We start from the raw sequence: 18,691 nt of genomic DNA on the forward strand, positions 1-18,691 counted from the left end.
AAGAGAACATCTAGAACATTGTAAAGGGGAGAACATTCTAGAATAGTGTGAATGGGGAGAACATTCTAGGACAGTGTAAATGGGGAGAACATTCTAGGACAGTGTAAATGGGAAGAACATTCAAGAACAGTGTGAATGGGAAGAACATTCAAGAACAGTGTAAATGGGGAGAACATTATACAAAAGTATGAAATGGGGAGAACATTCAAGAACAGTGTAAATGGGGAGAACATTATACAAAAGTATGAAATGGGGAGAACATTCAAGAACAGTGTGAATGGGGAGAACATTCTAAAACAATGTGAGTCATGGAACAGTGCAAATGGGAGAGAACATGCATAGTGTGAATGGGAAGAGAACATCTAGAACACTGTAAAGGGGAGAACATTCTAGAATAGTGTGAATGGGGAGAACATTCTAGGACAGAGTGAATGGGGAGAACATTATACAAAAGTGTGAAATGGGGAGAACATTTTAGGACAGTGTAAATGGGGAGAACATTCAAGAACAAAGTGAATGGGGAGATCGTTATGGAAAAATGTGAATGGGGAGCACATTCCCAATTAGCGTGAATGGGGTGAACACTCTAGGACAATGTGAATGGGAAGAGAACATCTAGAACACTGTAAAGGGGAGAACATTGTACAGAAGTGTGATTGGGGAGAACATTCAAGAACATTGCAAATGGGGAAAATATTTAAGAACAGTGTAAATGGGGAGAACATTCTAGAACAGTGTGAATGAGGCTGAACATTGTAGAGTCATCTGATATCTATGAGAACGTTACACTGACCGCAACTATCAGTATTTGTTCAGTTCCGCTCTGATTGGCTATCTGCACGTCTTTAGTCACACGTTTCCATGCACCAGTTTTTATCAGTTCACAGGAAGGACACTTTTGCTCGTGTGCTGTAAACAAAGTGAGCCTCTTGAAGTAAAATATATTTGCTGGAATGAAAAAGCGACGTTTGCAGCATCTCATCTATTGTTCAAGTTTTCTTTAAAGCATTTGGAAGCTAGTAAGTGAGATACTGTCACATGATTGCCTTGCATTCCACTTTCATTTCACAAGCATGTTTATACTGTAACACGTTAGCTTTCCATGGATGGATGATTTGCATGGTAGTCAGATGTCCCTTTCCTGTGAAAGTAGGCAGTTGTCTATTGACTCCCTGTCGACAGGCAGAGGTTTGGCTTCTGAGACCTGGGACTTAAAAAGGAAGGGCTGTTTCTTAATATCTGCATGATTACATGGTTAAGATATTTGAAACTCCACCCAAATCAGAAATGTATGCAGTGGTGGTGATAGGAACCATATGTCTGAAGATTTAAATGCCTCTAAAAGCTCCTTCTAAGAACATTATCATGTGAAATGGTTACTAATATGCTGCCTGATGTCTGAGACATTTATATTTTCTTAGCACTGAGAAAGTTTTAGTCTCATTTTGTTAAAAATATATTCATGGAGAGGTACCTGCAGGGCATTATAGGGCAAAATGGTCCCTTAAGAAAACTTAATTTTTCAGATTTATGACTATTTTACCATCAACATTACATATAAAACTCGTGTGGGTTCACTGGTGGTTTTGGATAGTAAATAAAATGACTGTATTTGTGTTGTAGACATTATGACCCCTGGTTCCTATCACTGCCACTGTAAAGAAATCAGTCTAAGTTTCTCTACAGTGAACACTCACTCTAACTCCTTATTTATGATTGAATTATGCAGAATTATTTACGATTTAAAGGAGGAAACAGAAAAGCAGTCATGCTTGTTGCTTCAGAGTTTTAGCTGTTGAACATAATCTGCTTAGACAATGATTGACTCGGTCATGGATGATCGATTGTAACTTGTGATGATAAATCACTGTGCAAATATACTGCTAAACAAAAACTTCCGTCTGTGGAACTTCAGTAGAAAATGTGTTTTCACTCCTCTAGATCCAGTCATCAAGGCGGATGTGGAGTCCTGGAAGGCGAACTTGGCTAATTACTCATCTCAGTACGTGGGGAGGACACTGGTTTATCTCAATGGAACCTTTGAGGAGTGCCGCTTCCGTGAATGTAATCTGGGGAACCTGGTCTGTGATGCCATGGTCAGTCTGACTGAACAACCAGCCTGAACCTGTGAAAAACATGTATTTTTTATGGCATGAGATGTTGCTTGTTTGATAAGATGATAGGGCATTTAACCCCTAGATTATAGCCCCTGATGGGGCTTTGTCCACACTTTTTTTTTAGAAACACCCTTTGGTGGTCCTCAGGCCAATACTGAGGGGGTTCCAGTGGTCCTTATTGGGCCTACGATGGCAGTTTGCCATAAAATAAGAATTGACATAACAATAAAAAGTATAAAATGTCTCCAAACAGCCTTCCAAACACCTGCAAAAACATTTTTTTTTACTCTAAAAACTGAATTTTCTCCCCCCCGATGTTTCAGCTGTCCACCTGGAACACTACAAAATGAAACTGTTGTTGGAACATTCCACTGAATTTGCTATCGTTCTGTTGATATTTTAATGTTCACTGACGCACACGCTAAAAATTTACCAAAAATGAAGTTAAGTAAAACAGCTGAGTTTTGTTTCCTTGTGGGCCTTCATGCTCACTAGTGACAAACAGGTGGGTCTTGAGGTGGAAAAGGTTGAGAACCCCTGAACTACAGTGTCCTCTTACCAAGTTTTAAGTGGTTAAGCAGAGCTTGTGGAACTGCCTATAGAAGAGTTCCACCAATCAGAAGCAACCAAACACCCATCTACTGTGACTGTTTGCTTTTGCATGCAAATAATACACATAATAACAAATAATAAACACTAAAAAACACTAACAAATATTATAGATTAAAAAACTCTATACACGTTGTATCCAGATACTCTCTACTCTCTTGAGTACACGATTCTCAACTCACAGAACTGGAAAAATAAGTTATAATTATAATAAAAAGTATTTTAAAGCAGCACTATTTAATATAAAACTGTTGTATGTATTCCTCTATTGAAATGACAGAGAGAAGCAGCATGTGTAAATGGCAGCAGATGAAGGTTCTCCAGAGAGCCTGTAATGTTCAGTAGTACTAAGTATCCTCTGAAAATGCAGGCGGTTGTTCACATGACTGAATCACATGAAAAAATCTCCTCTGGGAAATTAAAGTGTAACAGAAAATTAGAAAGTTGGAGAAAATTTGAGAAAGAGATATAAGTAGAGTCATTTTAAATGCTCTGAAAAAGCTTGTTTTACATTGTGTACATTAATTTCAGGGAGTGAATCTGTGTCCCTCACAGATCCACCATCAATGTTATTTTTAAAAAAAGATCTTTCCACTGTTCAGCCACTGTTCAACCTAGTTTCACCCACACTGTGTAAAACTGCACAGGCTGTTTGTGGGATGACTGAGACAGGTGGTTAAATCTGGCAAATTCTGAGTAGGATGTATGCAGAAAACCACTGCTAACTCTTTCACAGTAGGCCAGAAAATACACACACACACACACACAAGTATGCATTAGATACCTTGGCACAGGTAATGGTAGCTGGGGGTCTTTAATATTTTACCCTGCATAAAGCTCTGATTTAAATCCCCTTCATACAGCTATAGATGTGTGTATCTTCTCTGTGTTAGTTAACCTTTTAGACCAAGAACTAAAGAGAGTCAAACTTCTAAGCCTTTTTAGTTACTCATTCTAAATGAAATCTATACTCTTATATGTATATATGGCTTTTTAATGAAATATTTTTTTTAGCAGTAAATATATTCCTAATGTCAAATCTTATTATTATTATTATTATTATTATTATTGTCAGTCCTTTTTGCATTTTTTGTTAGGTTTCAAATGTTTTTTTTTAACATACAAAACAAAAGTCAGCTTAATTCATACAATATTGTCCATATTTAATTTTTGTTTGTTGTTTTTACCTTTTTGCCCAAATTACATATATTTTTCCTAAACCAAAGACTTTTTCTTGGATTGAAGTTATAACACATAACTACTTTTCCCTTGATGCAGGTTCATCACAACATCAAATATCCAGATGAAGTCCAGTGGAACCATGTGAGCGCCTGTATTTTGAATGGAGGAGGGATTCGAAGCCCCATTGATGAGCGTAATAGAAATGGTATAAATCATATGAAGTGCTATATATTTATTTACAGTATCTGTGTTTTTACGTAAAGGATGTGATGTGACATTTCTGAGTGTGCAGCAGTTGAGAAATAGCCTTCATGGGTACATTGTGTGGTAACTTCAGGACGGCACTACTGGCAAGTCATTTTGCAAGAGCACCTCAGCTGTGTATTGCATGAGAACTGTAGCCTTGTTTGGTCATCCGGGACCTTCTTTTAGTTCCCTTCTGAAGATGAACTGCTCTCAGGTGTACTGCAGTTCCACACCCAGCTGTTTAATTAACAGACAAACTGCTGATACTGTTAAACAGCTAACAGGTTTGGGGTGACCATTTAATTGATTTGAATTTATTTGATGGTAAAAATACAAATAACACCTCATTAAAGCAGTTACAAACATTAAAATCATCACAGATTAAAACACAGTAAACCCTAGAGCTTATTTCCATTGTGGGCTATGTGACATAAAGGCTGAAATTTATAGTGATAATACAGTGGCGAACCATGACTATTAGTGCTAGGCCTTCAGTTTGGACCATAAATGTTAAAACCCGATCAGAAACGAGGACAAAACACCTCTACAGTAATGCTAATTTCTTCTAGCATCCCTACAAGATTCTACTAGTATGTTAGCGCTAAGCTAATGGCGATTCACATGAACATTTTTGGCTGTTCTAGATTAAACACAGACACAGAGCTTGTAAAAGCTTTAAAAGTTTTATTTAAAGCTTGTAACAGACATGTTAACATATATTTTATCGTGTAGCACTTTTACAGTGACTCCTTCAGTAAAGAGTCCTGGCATAAAGCTGTTACTGTTTTCCATTTCTAACAACTGACTGATACAAGTTGGCCAGTCTAGTACTTATACTCATAGGTAATGGTGTGCCTAAGATTTCAAGAAGGCCTAGAGTGACCTCTATAGCATTGGTCTCACACAGTGTGTGAAATACCTCCTGATATTCAGGGTGTCCCATGTTGGTTGATTCCAGCATTGGCTAGCCGATAACTCTCTTACCATAGCAGCAGATGCTAGCATCAAACATCGGTTCTCTGAGCAGTAAAATGTTTGGTTTTGAAAATGCTTTTATCTAGTTTGGTTTGGTTTCCACACTTCAGCTGAGATCTTACACATCTACTCTTTTCTCTTCAGTTTAAGAAATGAGTAATAATTTACTCTTCCTACTGATCTTTTTGGGCAAGTTTGATATTTACAAATATGCTACAGCACACTGTAAAGTTTTTCAGAGGTATCCTGTGCATAGTTACAGTTGCTAGGCTATGAAGTGCCAACTGGGTGAACCAATTTGCTGCAGCGCTCCAGCTAGTCAAGAATAGACAAAAGCACAGTGATTGTGGGTGAAGTAGGCAAAACAATGACCTTTCCCTGAATTTTCACTTTGACTTTCAGGAGGACTAAGAGGTTAATTAGGGGGACCCCTCAGGACCCCCTGTATTTCCCATCTTGGTCCCATTCATTGTGAATCGAAACATGATTGGTTGATTACACTATCACTTCCTATAAATATATATGCCTGATCGGTGTATATATATATATATATATATATATATATATATATATATATATACACCGATCAGGCATAACATTATGACCACCTCCTTGTTTCTACGCTCATTGTCCATTTTATCAGCTCCACTTACTCTATAGGTGCACTTTGTAGTTCTACAATTACAGACTGTAGTCCATCTGTTTCTCTGCATACTTTTATTTGGGTGATGGATCATTCTCAGCACTGCAGTAACACTGTGGTGGTGGTGTGTTAGTGTCTGTTGTGCTGGTACAAGTGGATCAGACTCAGCAGTGCTGCTGGAGTTTTTAAACACTGTGTCCACTCACTGTCCACTCTATTAGACACTCCTACCTTGTCAGTCCACCTTGTAGATGTAAAGTCAGAGACGATAGCTCATCTGCTGCTGCACAGTTTGTGTTGGTCATCCTCTAGTCCTTCATCAGTGGTCACAGGACGCTGCCCACAGGACGCTGTTGGCTGGATATTTTTAGTTGGTGGACTATTCTCAGTCCATCAGTGATGCTGAGGTGTTCAAAAAGTCCAGCAGCACTGCTGTGTCTGATCCACTCAGCGTAGAAACTAGGAGGTGGTCATAATGTTATGTCTGATCTGTGTGTGTGTGCATATATGTATATATATGTATATTTTTTATATACACACACACACACACACACACATATATATATATAATAGTAAATGGTAAATCTGGCATGTTAGGCCTTCAGTTCAGCTCCTGAAGTCCTAACCAATGAGAGAGTTTGCTTGGCTGTTTCTGCTTAGTTTCTACTGGCAAACATAAAAATCCTAATTGGACAATTTTCCTTTGGGAGAAAGGAACATTTAAACCCTTGTGCTTGAAACTGAACTGAAACTGCACAATGAAATAAGAATATTACTTAAATACTTAAGAGATTTTAAACTACAAGGCCCTGAGAGTTCTACTGTTTATATCAGACTCAGAAATGTAAAACAAAACAGTGGCACTGAAGATTGTCTGGGCATTGAGTTATTCAGTTGAATTCTAGATCAGTCAATATGACTATAATAATCATCTGGACATTGGCCTACATGGGTGCACTGTAGAGCATTCAGAGTGAACTCTATTTGGGTGATTGGCTTCTCCAGATGCACTATAGATTATTCTGCCTGGGCATCAGCTTATCCAGACACATTGCGGATAAGTCCATGTGAAACCTGCCTGAGTGTTGACTTGTCTGCCGAATTGCTTTCTCAGGTACCATCACCATGGAGGACGTGATCGGTGTGCTGCCGTTCGGTGGGACGTTTGACCTGGTTCAGCTGAGGGGCTCCTCTCTGTTTAAGGCCTTTGAGCACAGTGTGCACAGATACGGAGGAAACACTGGAGAATTCCTGCAGGTCTCAGGTACTTCGACAAATAATCAGCCAGTTACTTAGACTGGGAAATCCAACAGATTTTAATGGTAACCCAGCATTTTAAATGGTATGATGTTATGAGTTATGCTTAATAAGACCAGGGACATAAACTGACAAGGTTAAAAAGACACATTTTGATTTCTCAAAGCTATAATGCTTATATGTTGCTAGAACACCAATAAGGATATATCATGCTTTGTGACCATAAGCTACAATCCTGGACCTTTGGTAGCCACAGTTTTGGGCTTTAATGATTCCTTCATAGATTTACAGATTCAGTGGATCTCACCTACTGAGAACAGTCTACCAAGGCATTGTGAGGGAAAACCCATTGTCTTTGACCAAGTTCCTGTTTAGATCAGTGCAAAATCTGTATCACTTGGTTCCTCTCAGTCTTTCTTCCTCCTGCTCTAAGGGAGTTTATTCTTTTGAATCTTGGTTCCTCTTTACAAGTGATAGCCCAGTTCCGGCCCACACTTACTACTTTCATTTGGCCCACCTACCACCCTGGAATGTTAACGTATTATACACAACATAATCAAATCATTATAAACCAAATATTTGATATATGATTTGAATGGCAACCTAGAATATTTAGTGGTGTTCCTTGTATTGAAGCACATTGTGCTGGACTACTAAAAATGATGCATAAGCCAACATACTGTCACATCTTTGTCCAAAGTGGCCTGTTTTTAAGACACGTAGGCCAAATAAGCTTGTTTTAAAGTGGGCCACTTTTGGCACGCATGCCGTTTGCCAGTGCCATGTGTTCAACAGAATGACCCACATCTGCATGCTGTCTGGGGCTAGCCTCCTAGGGGCCAGACATGATCTCATAATGAGAATACATACCTGAGGACAGCGTGGTAAACAGCAAAGTCTGCCATGAGAGTACACCCCCTTCCAAACCCCAACCCCACATTCCTCTACCTTCTAGTTTATAACACAAGCAAAACAATGTAACATGTTCTCCATGACGCACATTCTTATTAGAATGGGGGGGATTTTTTGGCCAGGCTAACTTAGGTTACATCCATGGGCTAACAACAGGCTTTGTTGTCCATCTGATGGTGTTGATGAGCACATCATAAACCTCTGTTTTGAGCTCTGCCTTCACAAGCTATTAAAATGGTTTGGAAGTTTCACACTTAGTTTGTTCCCACCCTGATAAGTCTACATTCCTACCAACATTTAGACAAATAGCATTCAGCTGAACTAAGCTAGAACTGTAGAAAACAATAGCTGTCTCTAAACAGTGACATAGAACTGTATCAGTCAGAACCACAGATAGAAAGCCACAACCTTCTTAGATTATGAGCTATAAATATATATATAGGACAAATGGCACCTGGCCTAAATGTATATTTAGCCATAAAAAATTTAATCAGCTGCTGTTTTCGACCTTGTGACTGCTCAGGCAATTTTCTGGTCAGCCTAAAGCCTCTGATGTCTGTTTTACATGACCTTCAAACAGACAAAAACAACGGAAGATTAATCCTGTGAAGGACAAGGTCATGCCTCTGTATCTACTGACAACACTTTTGTTTATCTTGTTGCTCTTCATGCTGGCTGTGTGTCCGCAGGGTTTCAGATTGAGTATGACCTGTCGAAATCCCCTGGTCAGCGAGTAAAGAAAGCGAGTATTCTGTGTACCGAGTGTCGGGTGCCCCGCTACGAGCCTTTGGACTCCAACAAGGTCTATAAAGTGGTAATGCCATCCTATTTGGTGGACGGGGGCGATGGATACTCCTTTATCAAACAGGAGATGCTCAAGCATGACAGCGGTAAGTGAACCTGCATGCAGTATACTAAACACGGCATCGTTTTCTATCTGATGCCTGTTTGTTTCCAGCATTGGTCAAATTAGGGCTTCAGTGATTGTACGACCCACCAACATTATCGCCATTGAATTATTTTTTCTATCGCCTTTGCGATAGAAAACAGTATATGTGACATTTAAAAAAAAAAAATCATATAAGCATGATTATTGCATTGTTTACAGGGCATTGTTTAATGCCCTAGGCATATTCATGTGGAGGGTTTGCCTTATTAACGATTATCCCAAAGTAATTATCAGAGAAAAGGAGTAACCTACAGAACCTTCCAACAGCGAGCGAGCATCGGTGCAGAATTCTGCACAGGGGCCCTCTTACCATGAGTCATGAAAACCATTTGCAGTCGCCACACAGCCACACCTGACACCCCAGTGCTCCCACTGATCCTCCCTCCTTTAAAACAGTTTGCTCCATCTGTCAGTCTATGAACAAGTGGACCTCTACAGAACAGAATGAGGTCCAAACAATATTCATTAATCAATCAGTATTTACTGACAAACATAAGCATAGCACCTGAAAAAGTATAGATTATGCTATGGCTTGGCTGAATACTTGAAGGTTATTATTTACTAAGAGATGTGTGTCCATATTGCCCAGTATGCCCAGCAACATTTTAAATTCAATATTTAATCAGTAGTCAAAGTCAATCTATTGCTTTCTGTTTTGCATTAGTCCCGAGTTGTAACTAAGCCTTGATTGAGGGACTAGATAATCATTGTCTTGTTTTAAAATGATGTGCACCTATGAGGAGTGTGCCATCATGCCAGTATATTGTCTGGGCTGAACTGCTCTCCACAGAGGCTACTGCTGCTCCTTTGCCCGTTGCCGTTCATCAAATATCATAAATAGTAGACTTTCACTAGTTGAATTTCACTTCATTTTTTGTCATTTGCTGACATCAAACTTGGAGAGAACACAAGTTTACTTGATTGCTGTTCCCGCAATTCACTTTCATGGTGTTTTTTTTTCGGTTTGTTTGTTACCAGATGGATAGTTCCACTTCATCCTCTTATCCTTGACATGAGAGGGAGGCGGGACCCTTGTGTAATTTGCAAGGCCCTACATAACATGCATTGTAAACGTATAGGGATGACTGACTCTGTTTTTAGTTATTTTTAGACTTTGGGGTATTTCCTTAAACAAAATCCTGTTTGTTTGCGTGGTGGACATAAAACTTACATTGACCATATTTTAGTTCTTTCTCCTTGTGACTCTATAATACTACTACTTTTAGTGTTAACAAAAAAATCTTACCCAGTGCAGCTTTAAGTTAATCAATTATAAATATATAATTAGTTGCAGCCCTAAATTTCAACTATTTTAAGGTTCAGTGTTAGTTTAAGGTTAGAATAATGATTTAGTAAAAATGTAGTAAAAATACATAATAATTCTTGGAGTCTAGACTTGAATTTACGGAACGCTTCTTTGGAGCAGTATGTTATAAAAAGCGCTCTACTTTTATACAAACAATTAAAATGAAAAACAATCAATTTTAATTGAGCAGAAATGGACCGAACACCATTCAAAGGGAAAATATTGAAAAAAAAACATACACATTTTGTATTACTTCACACAAAAACACAGATTTCTAGTCAGAATTGGTAAACAACCGTGATAGACAAAATAAACAGGATCTTGAAGTTAGCATGTATAGGTCTCATCATTCCATTTGTTCTGTCCACAGGTGACCTGGACATATCTGTGGTGTCCAGCTACATCTCAGAGAGAAAGAGAGTTCACCCCACAGTGGAGGGCCGTATCCTCATCTTCAACTCTGCCATCGGACAACCAAGTCCCACCATGGCTCTCCTGCTGTTTGCGCTGCTATGGGCACTGTGTATGAGCCAGTGAGATTAGCTCTATCTTTATCCTCTGGCTATGTCTGGATTGTCTGTTCACTACTGATTTTGACAGTATATACTTCATGACCATAGATACCCAGCAGAGGTGCAAGAATATTATTATAGCTATGGGGAGTTTAGGCAAAGCCACTGTGTTAGATCAGCAAATACTTGCAGATCCTCCAATCTGAAAGCTAGAAGAAATGCTAGAGGGCAAATAGCAGTTTAACCTCAAGAATACCATAGACATTACTGCAGGACATAATTGGAGTGCAGTGGTTACCTTATGAAACCTCATGTAATCACTGATTGTAACCACTGCACCATAATTATGACACCACTGCATAATCAGAAATGACCTGAATTGATAGTATTCCGATGACATCATAATCGCACTACCACCCTTTTGGTTGGCAACTCCAAGTTCATTGCTGTGGCTGTTTGTAGAGAGATATCAAAGCCATAACTGATCCAGCAAAGGCAGTAAAACGCATTTTTAAACACCTTTTAAATTTGTAAAACACATTAACCAACGTATTTTAGTGTACTGACTTGATTTTATTTGATTTGTGGTTGTAGTGATGACAAACAAAAGCTATAATCTAAACGGCTGAGATTTCCTGATATGTTATTGCTCCAAACTGCATACTAGCACACTAAATAGTATGTAAACAACAGCGCGTATACCATTAGAAGTGCACTCATTAGTGTAGTAGGTGAAGTACAGTGTGTGGTTTGGGACGCAGCGTTAGATCAGCCAGTCAGATGCATTCAGCAGCTCCATTGGCTAATTATAGCTTCACTGTGCTGCTTGTTAGCAGCTCATTACCACTTAAACATCTCCAAACAAAAACGTTTGAGGTATTTCTTGATTAGGGCTCATTTATTGAGGTAAACTAATGCCTTTTTCGAGGTTAACTGATGTTAGCTTCGTATTCACCAACTTACGAAATTCACTCTACATTCAAGGCACCTTAGTGTAACTGCAGCACCATTTAAGGTGGAACGGAAAATTCACATGAGAAGCTGGCTAATACAAAGCTGACTTTAGCTTGATATATATGCATGAATTTATTATTTAAGAGCTTTGGCAGCTTTGGTGGCCACTTTTATTAGTTCTTTACAAAATATCACGGATTGGAATGTTATGATCTTCTGCTAATCTTCTCCTTGTAGCGTTTTCCGGAGAGTGCATCTAAAGCGTCTGCATGTCTTTAAATCTTTTAAATGGTCATTTTGGTCTATTTTGCTTGGTTTTTATCCACCTGCAGGGTTGTAACTGCACTAATGGTAAAGAAACGATCAGAGCACAGTCAGAGTTTCAGCTTGCCTACCAAAATGGTGACGTGGTCTTTTTAATGATGTGATCATGAATTATGTAAGTGTGGATTTGCATTTCAGCAGGTCAGAAACAAGTGGAATTTTTTAAAACTATTATTTTTTAAAAGATCTGGTGTCTGAAATCCTGGCCTAGAAGAGATTACCATTGTAACTAAATGTAGGTATTGCAATAACATGGTGAATGAAATAACAATTTAGAATACTTGTATGGTTGTCTGGCAGCTATTTATTTTCTATTCCAGTTTTGAGGCATTAAATAAGTGGTTGTATACAGCAATACGCCAATGTCTTTCCACATAATCAATAAGACTGTTTTATTGTTTTTTACTCATGGGGGGGATTTTAAAAGGTTAGGCTGGGGAACTGTTGCTCCGCGCTCTGGCTCTGTACCTTCGGGACTTCCTGTAGTCGTTGTTAAACAACAAAAGTGGGACCTTTAGAACTGAACACACAGGATAGAACAGACACTGAATGAAGAGTGAATTCATTGTAATGCTGAGCGAACACAGCTCACAGGGTCCCAGACTTTGAGGACAAAGCGTGCTCTGATTGTTCCTCTGTCACTGCCACCATCAGTTGATGGTGGATCAGGCATAATGCTCCTTTGGCTACTTTTTGTTCCCATTTTGTCACTGTAGCTTCAGTGCAGATGTCAAAGGAAAAGTTGAAGATTGGAAGTGAAAATGTGGGATATATATATATATATATATATATATATGTAAACTGTTTAGTTGTGTTTGTAACTTGCTGTTATTTACTGCTGTTCAAAAGTTTGGAATCCCTAATTCCAATAATCTAAAGCCGATTTGATTTTAACCCTTGTGTGGTGTTGATGTGTTTGTTGCTCAGTGGTCTGCTGGACCCACCACATTATTGTTTTAAATCAATACAGCCAGAACAATTTATGTAAAAATACCAGATGTTTAAAATATCACAAGTGGCCAGCGTTTAGCTGCTTTAGCAGCTGTCGCCAGTCAGCAGCTTGTCCATGTTGTCCACCCTCACACACACACGCACACTCGCACACACTAACAGCAGGCCATGTAGGAGGAGAACAGAGTGAAGGGACACAGCACCTCCACACCTTCATCCCCCGTGGATTCTCCCAACACCACACGTATAACATAAATGTGTGGGGGGTGAACAGTGTGAAGGCACTGAAAATGGGTTATTTTATATGTTCTTAACAGAAAATGAGCAAAGACCAAGAAATCTGGGGTTGAAATAATAATAAATCACATCATTCTTTTCTTTTGCTCAACACTGAAAATGGGTCCCCCAGACCCCAACACCACACAGGGGTTAAGTAAATGTATGAAATGACGTTTCTAGTCCTGTGCAATTTCATAGTTTTGAACTAATTAGTGAGTAGAAAAAGGAAATTTTAGATGATTCCAGAATGATGAACAAAGCTGCTGATGATTCTATGATGAAAAAAACATTGAGAAAGAAGTTATAAAAAATCAACATCAGGAATGCCTTGTATTTGAAAAGTGGTGATCAAATCGTGAGGTAGCTTAGAACTTGCTAAAAACAGATATTTCCAATATAGAAGGCAGTTTCCAAAGTTTCAGTTAAGTCTTTTAGACTATAATTAAGGCATCATGGTTAATTGTAGTGAACTGAAGATTATTAAAAAGAGGTAAAATATAGTGCTTGATTTTTAAGATTTATATATACATTGTATATTATTGTAAATAACACAAATTATTCATATAACTATTAATATACATGATTCCAAACTTTTGAGCGATAGTGTATTACACATCACAAGATGTGGTACAAAAGATGAAAACAGTGTGCAAAACAATAACAACCCAGTGCCTTGATTGTATCTGTTGGTATATTTTAATCTTTTGAATGGATGCCAAGAATTGGCACCCCCAAAAAAGAGTAATAAAACCCCCTATGTACAAAAAAAGTGTCTGCTGATTGTTTAACCATCCACTGTGATCTTGAGGGCACCTATGTTTTGTAAAAATATTGAAGTTTTTAGACATGTTGTAGTCAGTTAACCACAGTGACTAACAGTGAGCAAGTGCTGACTTTCAGCAGTCATGTTTACTCATGTTGACAATCCATCACTGTTAACCACGCCTGCTGTGTGCCCTTTTAACTGCCTTGGTTACATGTGGACAATATCAATGCTGTCCAATATTCTGCATTTCCATTGCAAATGGGGTTGAAATAGGAAATATGTTCCGACTTCCTGAGGGCAGCCAGGCCACTGGAGCAGCTGCTAGCTTTCAAAGTGACAATTCATATATGAATGAAATCGTACTGCTCCTGAGAGAGCAGATACCTTTGAGTTGCTGTATGCATTGCAGAATGTTCTGATTAAAGGGGATAAAGTAAAGTCAATCAGAGTGATTTAATGGGAACTGGTGAATTGAGAACTCTGATTTGTTCACAGTGGTGGTGAGAGGAATGGTCACAATGTCTACAACACAAATATAGCCATTTTATTTACTATCCAAAACCACCAGTGATACATATATATCCACTTACTATATAGGTGCACTTTGTAGTTCTACAGTTACAGACTGTAGTCCATCTGTTTCTCTGCATACTTTGTTAGCCCCCTTTTACCCTGTTCTTCAGTGGTCAGGACCCCCATGGACCCTCACAGAGCAGGTTCTATTTGGCTAGTGGATCATTCTCAGCACTGCAGTAACACTGACGTGGTGGTGGTGTGTTAGTGTGTGTTGCGCTGGTCTGAGTGGATCAGACACAGCAGTGCTGCTGGAGTTTTTAAACACCTCAGTGTCACTGCTGGACTGAGAATAGTCTACCAACCAAAAATATCCAGCCAACAGCGTCCTGTGACCACTGATGAAGGACTAGAGGATGACCAGCACAAACTGTGCAGCAGCAGATGAGCTATCATCTCTGACTTTACATCTACAAGGTGGACTGACAAGGTAGGAGTGTCTAATAGAGTGGACAGTGAGTGGACACAGTGTTTAAAAACGCCAGCAGCACTGCTGTGTCTGATCCACTCAGACCAGCACAACACACACTAACACACCACCACCACGTCAGTGTTACTGCAGTGCTGAGAATGACCCACCACCCAAATAGTACCTGCTTTGTGAGGGTCTATGGGGGTCCTGACCACTGAAGAACAGGGTAAAAGGGGGCTAACAAAGTATGCAGAGAAACAGATGGACTACAGTCTGTAACTGTAGAACTACAAAGTGCACCTATATAGTAAGTGGAGCTGATAAAATGGACAATGAGCATAGAAACAAGGAGGTGGTCATAATGTTATGCCTGATCAGTGTATATATATATTGACATTTTTCAGTTTTTCACATTTCAGTTTTTCACAATTTGAAAAGGCCTGGTGTCCTTTACATTATAGGTGAAGTTCATGATGAAGGGACCAAAAGAATTGTTTTGCTGTACAACACCCTTGTAAAACAATGACTCAGACATCAGGCATTATTTATAACCAGTTCAGTAACTTTCTGTGATCAAGTTTGCACGTCTGGTTCCTATTATCATCATCTATCAACAGTTCTGACTCGCTAGGTTTCTCTACAACTATGCATTTCACACCAAATCACCAAAAAGATCAACTTCTTTACATCTTGATTTAGCTCTGCAGATGTTTTTGATGTGGACCCTATCTATAAAATGCACGGGGAAGGCACTTTACTGAGACAGTTAAAAATGTTCCACACAGATCCAGCAGTAGATATAATTTACACTAGTGGTCAAAACATCACATTGTTTCCAGGGCAGCTGGAAGGTGTTTTAAGTTTGGGGTGACATACACTGTGACAAAAAGGTGTGCTCTTCATTTTTCATTCATTTTGGGATAATTTATATCAAACAGAACGTGTCAGTATGTTGTCATTGTGATGAGCAACAACCAAATATACATACGTTTTGGTGGGGGATACGACTCAACTCTTTTCTGCATAATTCAGATGTAAACAAAGTCATTCAGAGAGGGTCTTTACAGTGGTGGTGATAGGAACCACGGGGTTACAATGTTTACAACACAATCATAGCCATTTTATTTACTGTCCAGTCAATCTACAAGTGTTTTCTATGCACTGTTGATGGTAAAATAGTAGTAAATCTTAAAAACTGGAAATAGATTTCTCCATAAGTTTGTTTTAATGTAAAAACTACTGTAAAACAATGTCATAGACATCAAGCAACATATATATAACCAGTTCACGTAAAAACTTTGTGCTTGGATGTTGCTATCACCACCTGTCATCACCACTGTGAACAGTTCCGCCTTGATAAGTTTCTCTAGAACAAAGCATTTCACATCAAACCACTCTGAATGGCTGTTTACATCTAAACCATTTAATTATGCAGGAATGTTGAACAAATATATGGGATTCCTAACCTCTTATTCTCCAGGGTATATTTTGTTTTTTCCCATCTGAATTTACATGCCCACATCGTAAGGCAAAGAAGACAGTTACAGCTCTCATATGACACCCCCCCTTTTGAACGTAGCTTATGAAATATGACAGTTATGAAGAATATGACGACGTGCGTTTTGGAACCACCCGGTGGTCCCAAGGAGTTGAAAAGGCTAAACCTAAATGCCTTGCTACTGCAGATTTTGAAAATATGTAAATAAAAAACTCCACCCTAAACCAAGCACACACAAGTCTCAACTACGCTGAAGTTATTTAAAAAAAAATTGTTTCATTTTTTTTAAGTATTTTTTAGCATTTGCAGTTGAAAAGTCCAGAAATGTGGGGAACTAAACTAGAATAAAACCCTCACATCTGAATTTTTCATGCATAGGGATGCATTTACCAAACACTGCCTTTCCTTTGCAAACTCTGAAAGTTAAAACCTCAAATGTAATATCTGATTCAGTAGCATTATAGCTGATTATATCATCCACTTTGCATTTGCAGCATGGCTTGTATCTGTAGCATTGCATGTCCGATGCACTGTATCCTAAGACAGACTATATCACTCACGGTCTTGTTCTTCTGGGACAGTAAGCAGGGATTGGCTCAACTTGTTATTCCTGGAAGCAGGAAGTATCTTGGGAAGGTAATGGCTTGGGTAAAGCATTAACACTTGAGCTATGACAATTTGGGTGCACTGGATTGGATCAGTGTAACAGAGTTGACTGCATTTGAAGGTAAGTAAGGTCAAAAATATAGTCTTTCATAATGACTCCCTAAATGTCCTAAATACTTAAAACTTTTTTCTTTCCCTTTTGTTTGTTTTTGCTGTATGAATCTGTTAATAAAATCTCACAGTGATAAAATGATTAATAAATATATTTATTTTTGTATGTCAGTAGTGCAATAATAAACACAGGAATGTCAATACGTCCCCAGACAGTTCAGATTCCCGGGAAAACATCTGAATATTATTTACATCCGTCTAGTGGAAGGACCGTCTTTCTGTATGAAGAGACAAGAAAAACATAGTGGAAACCTCAAAATGCATTGCAAATCATGACTGTACCCTGTTTCTGCATAAGATTTTATTCAGACATGAGCAGTGAAAAAGCGGGTTCCAGCTAGGAGAACTTTTAAGTGTGAGACTAAAACCCAGGGGTAATTGCTGTTGAATTATTTAGGTCATTGAGCTGAACAACTGCCAATACAAGTCATGCTCAAAAATTGTACTCTCTACTGGGCGTTTTGATTTGTTTAAAATGTCAGCGTGTTTAAAATTTGGCAGAAATCTTCTTTTTAGACCCCACATCTGTTATAAACTGAGGCCTTTCTAAAAATTTCACCCATTATTTGTGTTCTATCTTCTAAAAGTCCTGTACAGCTCCACGATGCACAGAATGCTTGGACCCCAATGACTGTCACTTACTACACTGCTATATAATCTGTTGACAGTTGTTAAGCTCTTATATTGGTTACAGTCCTAACTAAATGGAAGCTGACTGTCTTGGTTGCTAATTATAATTTACATATTAACCTTTTTTCATCTACTATTTGAAAGCTACTGAATAAAAAAAATATGAAACCAACTTAACCGCTCACTCATTTCTTTAACATTATCTGACTGTACTATAAAAAAATATTGTATTTATGCCCCCCCCTTTCTAAAATTAAAACCTCTTAAAATCTGCACCAATCATGTGAATGGCATAAAGCGCATTCAAAACGCCGAATTTCACCGAAAGGTGACAAGTCTGCATGTATGTTATTGAGGACTGTACTGGTCTGAGGTTTACCGTGCTGGAATGGAGTTCTGGAAACAGCTCCTGAACAGCAATGTCTAGCAGTACGTATGTCATCTTAATACAAATGGAGAAACAGAAAAGTTCAAGAAACAAATGACACATCACAAACAGCATTCTGTAGCGTTAAGCAATCAGACACTCCTCTCTCAGTACCTGCTTGTTGAGGAGAGGCTGCTGAATGCAGTTGAAGAGTAACTGGATACCCTCCGATTTGTTCTCCTCTCCTATACATTTTCCAACGATATCTAAAAGGACAGATGAGTGCTCATATCAGTGTCATCTAGCCGAGTTCTTGTCCTTATTTATTTCATGCTGGGGTATGTTATCGAGATATTTATGTTTATGACGTCTGTAATAAAGTATTCACATGCCTCCTTGGTGATTAGGGGTGGGAATCTTTAGGCACCTCACGATTCGATTCGATTACGATT

At 38.7% G+C, this 18,691-nt stretch overlaps 2 protein-coding genes across 3 annotated transcripts in view; one reads left to right on the forward strand and one right to left on the reverse strand.

Annotated features, from left to right (window-relative positions):
- nt5e (5'-nucleotidase, ecto (CD73)) overlaps positions 1-14,165 on the forward strand; it is a 43,607-nt gene extending 29,442 nt beyond the window's left edge. Inside the window, exons 5-9 of the mRNA XM_036582366.1 lie at positions 1,942-2,096; positions 4,005-4,113; positions 6,887-7,036; positions 8,631-8,831; positions 10,567-14,165. Of these exons, the coding sequence (XP_036438259.1) occupies positions 1,942-2,096; positions 4,005-4,113; positions 6,887-7,036; positions 8,631-8,831; positions 10,567-10,733 (782 nt within the window). The 3' untranslated portion in view covers positions 10,734-14,165. The remainder of the gene's footprint in view (positions 1-1,941; positions 2,097-4,004; positions 4,114-6,886; positions 7,037-8,630; positions 8,832-10,566) is intronic.
- A 3,151-nt stretch (positions 14,166-17,316) lies between these two features.
- snx14 (sorting nexin 14) overlaps positions 17,317-18,691 on the reverse strand; it is a 53,678-nt gene continuing 52,303 nt past the window's right edge. For both annotated transcript variants that reach the window (XM_036582368.1, XM_036582367.1), the window contains 3 exons: positions 18,414-18,505; positions 18,252-18,314; positions 17,317-17,460 (listed from right to left, as the gene is read on the reverse strand). In XM_036582368.1, the coding sequence (XP_036438261.1) occupies positions 17,431-17,460; positions 18,252-18,314; positions 18,414-18,505 (185 nt within the window). In that variant the 3' untranslated portion in view covers positions 17,317-17,430. The remainder of the gene's footprint in view (positions 17,461-18,251; positions 18,315-18,413; positions 18,506-18,691) is intronic.

The sequence above is a fragment of the Colossoma macropomum genome, unplaced genomic scaffold (genome assembly GCF_904425465.1).
Source record: "Colossoma macropomum unplaced genomic scaffold, Colossoma_macropomum, whole genome shotgun sequence".
NCBI lineage: Eukaryota > Metazoa > Chordata > Actinopteri > Characiformes > Serrasalmidae > Colossoma > Colossoma macropomum.